Raw genomic sequence first — 4,888 nt, 5'->3', positions numbered from 1 at the left:
CCCCCCCCATTATTTCTTTTTTATAAAAAAAAAAAAACATCTTATGGGACTTTGAGTCCAGCTATCTTACATGCTAGCCATGGCTAACCTATCGATAAAATGATGACTATATGGGAACCTTTTTGTATTTTACCAGAAACTCCACAAATTACAGACATCAGAAACACTGGAAAAGTATGGTTTGTCATATCTCCATCATGGTCAAGAAAAATGATATTAAATGTTGTATAATAATGTTATAATATTAAAAATCTCCAAAGGACAACCAGTTGTTTTTCCACCATTGATCAGAGTTAAGTGGAGTTATTAAATGTGAAGAGCATTGACATCAGTGCTATCTGACAGTGAGTTGACACAAACACACATACACACACACACAGTCCAAGCTTCTCATGACAGCCAATGAATATACAGTAGAGTAGCAGCGTGTCTTGATCTATTTGTCATTTACTGTTGCTCCAACGATGTCAAGAGGTACAATATAGGAAGAAGATGACAAGAAGATGGTAGTAGAAGATGATGATGAAGAAGATAGTGATAATGATGATGATGACAGTGTGAAAAGAACTATTTCTGCATAATCCGCTTATCTGGCACATGCTGAGAGGTCAGCACGACTGAATCACAGACAGATCACACACACTCTCTGTAGATAAACAGCTTAAACTACAGCGCACAGCACATTTATGTTTGTGTGTGTGTGAACAGTGATTAAGGTAGAGGCTCAGAGTTGTTAGTTTAAATGTTGTTACTGTAAAGACTAACTCTTGACATTTCTCCACCCATCTGGCTTCAGCATCATTTTCAAATTTATTACACCAGAACATCCTCCATGTTTCTCCACTCTCTCTCTCTCTCTCTCTGTTCATCATCTAAACCACACGAGTCTCCCAAACTCTCTTCCGTGAGCGTGCGTGCAATGATTAGTATTCAGAAGTTGTGTCGTGTACACCTCTTTCTCAGCGCTGACAGCCACAGATGTGATGAAATCGTCTGTCTCTGATGCTGTGCTTCTCGCAGTGTGACACTCTGCTACACACATACACACTTGCGCACAAATAGACTTGACTTGTGCATGGCAAATCAGTTTGGCGAGCATATCAATACGCTTTACAGAATCATTCAGTCAAAAGAGCTGTCAATTGAACACACAAAGAGGCACTGACACACACACAAACACACATTTTAAAGGTTGATGATGTTAAAACAAGGATGGCAATTACCACTGATTTTGTTGCTGTCATCCAGATTACCTTATAAAGCATATTGTGTGGTTGTGTGTGAGTCAGTGAGGACATTCGTGAGCAGTGCATGTGTGTCCATCCATCCCTGGGGCTGACATCAAGTGCGCTGGCTGCATCAGTGGACTTCATTAATGCTAATAGCCAAGGCTTTACTCTCTCAGCTAGTTTGTTCCATTGTTCATTAACCTCAGTTCATTTAGCATGGGGCTGGCTGGCTGGCTGGGTTGGGGCCGCTGTCTCACCCAAACTCACCGGCCTCGGGGAAAAAGAGAGATGCTTTTTAACTCATGTTAATCCAGTGTTTATGTGATGCTTCCACAGTGCACATTACCACCTGAGAGATTCCCAGTACAACTAATGATGAGCTTTAGGGCCATGACACACCGAGCCGAGGCAATGACAAAGTCCAAGTGATATTCCACCTTATGTTACCATTTAACTTCTGTTTAAAGTCACATTTGAGTGGTTAAGATTCCAACTATGAACAGCAATGTTCCCAGTTCATCATCTGGGACTGACCTGATAAAATCTCTTGCCACTGTGGCATATAGTATTAAGTTTCACTGCAGAGAAAGCTAATGGCCAGCTGATTGCCAATATGCACGCATCTGCACCTGCTTGACAGCAAAATAGCCATTCAGTGTTCTGTATTATATAAAATGGGTAAAATGTTTTTACCAATAACCCCTTAGAGCAGGGTTAGGGTTCATCTATCTTGCCCCTCTCTGTGATGGCCAGCTTTTCTCCCTCCAAAAAATAGCCTTAGAGATCAGCAACAACACTGTTTCCCATCAGTATTATGGGTATTTCCCATATAACATTTCATAAAACCTAGCTTGTTTCAATCATAGTATATCAGCCTTAAGCTCACCAGTTTTCTTGCAATTTACCACGTTTACTTAAATCTTATCACCACACATATGGTTGACTGGACAGTTGAAAGATTCTGCAAAAGCCTGTATTCTGTTCAGTGACGATGTCTCTGATTGTCCTGGATTCCTGATCAAAAATGGCAGCTGGACCCTGGCCCCAGACTCTGGACGAGGTCCCTAGATGTCCCTATTTGTCAGTTGGTTAGCCTTCAGGTCTCATTTTACTGGAAAGTTCTTTAAAAACATAAAGCATTACAAAAGTGAAACTGAAATGGTAAGGGCCTAAAGACGCAGCTGTATTGTTAAGTCACAATGTAGTTTTTCTAACTTTTTTCAGTTTATATTGTGGTCACATGTTGCTTATTCCCAAACAATGATGTGTAATCAAATTACCACAAATTAACTGGCGCACATCCAACTTTGGGCAGACAGGTCTATAGGAGCACTGGTTGGGCCTAGGGCTATAGGCCATTTATAATGAAGCTGCCATGTGTAGTCTGCTTTGTGCCTTGTACACACTGGGTACTTGAAGGTGACAGGGTGCTTACAGTCCAGTCCCTTCCAGTAGAGCCGCACAGCTTACTTGTGCTCCCAGGCTACCCAAGGAGTTAATTCAGCCATGCTTCAATGCCAGCGTTATTTAATTGTATTTATCATCTGCATATGGCAACCACAGTATGGTTACGTCATCTCTAGAACTCTAAGGAAGGTTGTGGTTATGGTTGAAAAAAGCAAACATGAACTGTTTGTATGGGACGGGACGCACACACTGTGGACTCCGGATCCTTTCTGCTTCAAAAGAATATGACTGATTTCTGTGTTTTGTTTTGTTTTCTTATCCGCACCAACTGACACTGTCTTTCTCTCTGCTTGCCTCTCACCAGAACAGTACCATCTGAATAACTCAGCTTACGGGCCGTTTGGACAAGGGCTTCCACACCCGCACAGCAACCACAGCACAGTGGGACTCAACAAATATACATCCCTTAAAGCTGTGGGTAAGTCGAACACACAAACACACACTAAATGATGCTGACTCCAACTGACACAGTAACCTTTAAAGTACAGTAAGCTGGCAGTACAGGAGCTGTCGACTGATGAGGGACTCTTTGCCTCTTGGCATACAGCGAGTTGATCTTAAAGAGGAGCCCACGCTGTTCTTCTCTGGCACTGTGGTGTGATTGGTTAGATCACGGTAACTGACCCTAAGTAAGATTGATGTAAACTGGGTTTCCTATACAGTCCTCCACAGTTCCTACACTGAGATATAATACTTATAAAACCTTTTTTTGTTTGAATTCTCAACAACACTATGATTTTATTAAAGCGAAGATCACTGTGTAACAATATTTTAGCTGAGTCTAAGCAGACAGTGCAGGTCATTGCCAAGGACAGAGCTCTATAAAACATGTATTTCATGTAACACAGCCTCTGGGAGCAACAGCAGTGGAGCTTTGGGCAGGACAAAAAACACCGGGGCAAATATAATGAAAGCTATGTGAGTGGTCTATGTCCTTATTTTGATTTAAACTACACCACATTAACTTATTATTACACCTTAAATAACTTATAGGTTATATACTATACAAAAATAAACTTGGATGGCACACTAGAGCACCAGCATCTCAGACCAAAACAACGGGGCAAAAATAAAATAAAACTCACCAAAAGTGACTTTGTAAGTCCTCCCACAGTCTTTCCAAAAATTACCAACTCTGGTTTGGTCAAAATAAACCTTTAATTCACAGAGTTAGATGTGAAAATATCCATGAAAAGGGCTGTAATGGCTGCAACGTAATTTAACACCAAAGTATGTCCACTAAAAAGTGCTTGTTTTGTGTGTCTGATAACATTGAGGAAAGAATCCCTACAGAAATAGACCTCTTGTTTACCACTGCACTTTTATGATTCCTTAGATGGGGTTTTGTAAGAGATACATGATGTAATTGCAAAAGCTACTACAGCCTGGAAAAGAAGAGGCCGTAGGGTTTCTACCAGGTGATTGTACAGACCATTTCACGTCGGCAAAGGTCACACACGTTGTTGCCCTTGAAAAGTAGTGGGTGTAACAGTGTACAGAACGACATCCAACCCTAGGCATCCCATTAGAACAAAACAATCCTCTACCAGTGAGCCAAAGGCAAATCACTGCTTGTCAAGGTAGATTTTCTTAACCTTTATTATCCACAGAAGGTTGACTGAGCATGTGTCATTTTCAAGGTGTCTTTACACACTGTCCATACAGTGAATTTAGACTGGCGAGATGCCCGGTAAGAGAAATGGCTTCTATAGATGGACACACCTTATCATTTGAAGTAAGGTTCCTTGCTTTATTGCTGAGGAACAGTCACCTCTGTCAAGGATTGTTTGTTTGTCTGTGAGCAGGATTACGGAAAATAAAACCTGGTGGAGGGGTGTGGAATGGGTGAAGGAAGAACCCATTAAATTGTGGAATGGATCTGAATTATGGGGCAGATAAATTATTTACTTTTCACTTTCAGAAAGGTTGCAAGATCAGTTCAATTGTAACGCCAGTAGTAACACCACTGGTGTGCTCTCCGAGTGCCCTTCTAGCTCACTGTTGCAATGCTTATCAAGCTTTACATATCAGGGCAGCTGTGGTTCAGAGGTAGAGCGGGTAGAAAGGCGCTATGTAAGTACAGTCCATTTACAGTTTACCATTATGAAGTACAAACACAGAACTGAGCTTAATGATATGATATTAGGCTGCTTGTGAGGAAGGCTGGGTCTGGTGGGCAGCTATACAGAAAG

At 41.4% G+C, this 4,888-nt stretch overlaps 1 protein-coding gene across 1 annotated transcript in view; it reads left to right on the top strand.

Annotated features, from left to right (window-relative positions):
- shisa8b (shisa family member 8b) overlaps window positions 1-4,888 on the top strand; it is a 30,424-nt gene that overhangs the window by 22,770 nt on the left and 2,766 nt on the right. Inside the window, exon 3 of the mRNA XM_035659535.1 lies at window positions 3,001-3,114. Within this exon, the coding sequence (XP_035515428.1) occupies window positions 3,001-3,114 (114 nt within the window). The remainder of the gene's footprint in view (window positions 1-3,000; window positions 3,115-4,888) is intronic.

The sequence above is a fragment of the Morone saxatilis genome, unplaced genomic scaffold, assembly GCF_004916995.1.
Source record: "Morone saxatilis isolate NCDOM2014 unplaced genomic scaffold, NCSU_SB_2.0 Contig1, whole genome shotgun sequence".
Lineage (NCBI taxonomy): Eukaryota > Metazoa > Chordata > Actinopteri > Moronidae > Morone > Morone saxatilis.
Note: the sequence above shows the minus strand (reverse complement) of the source record. Positions and strands in the feature narration are given on the sequence as shown.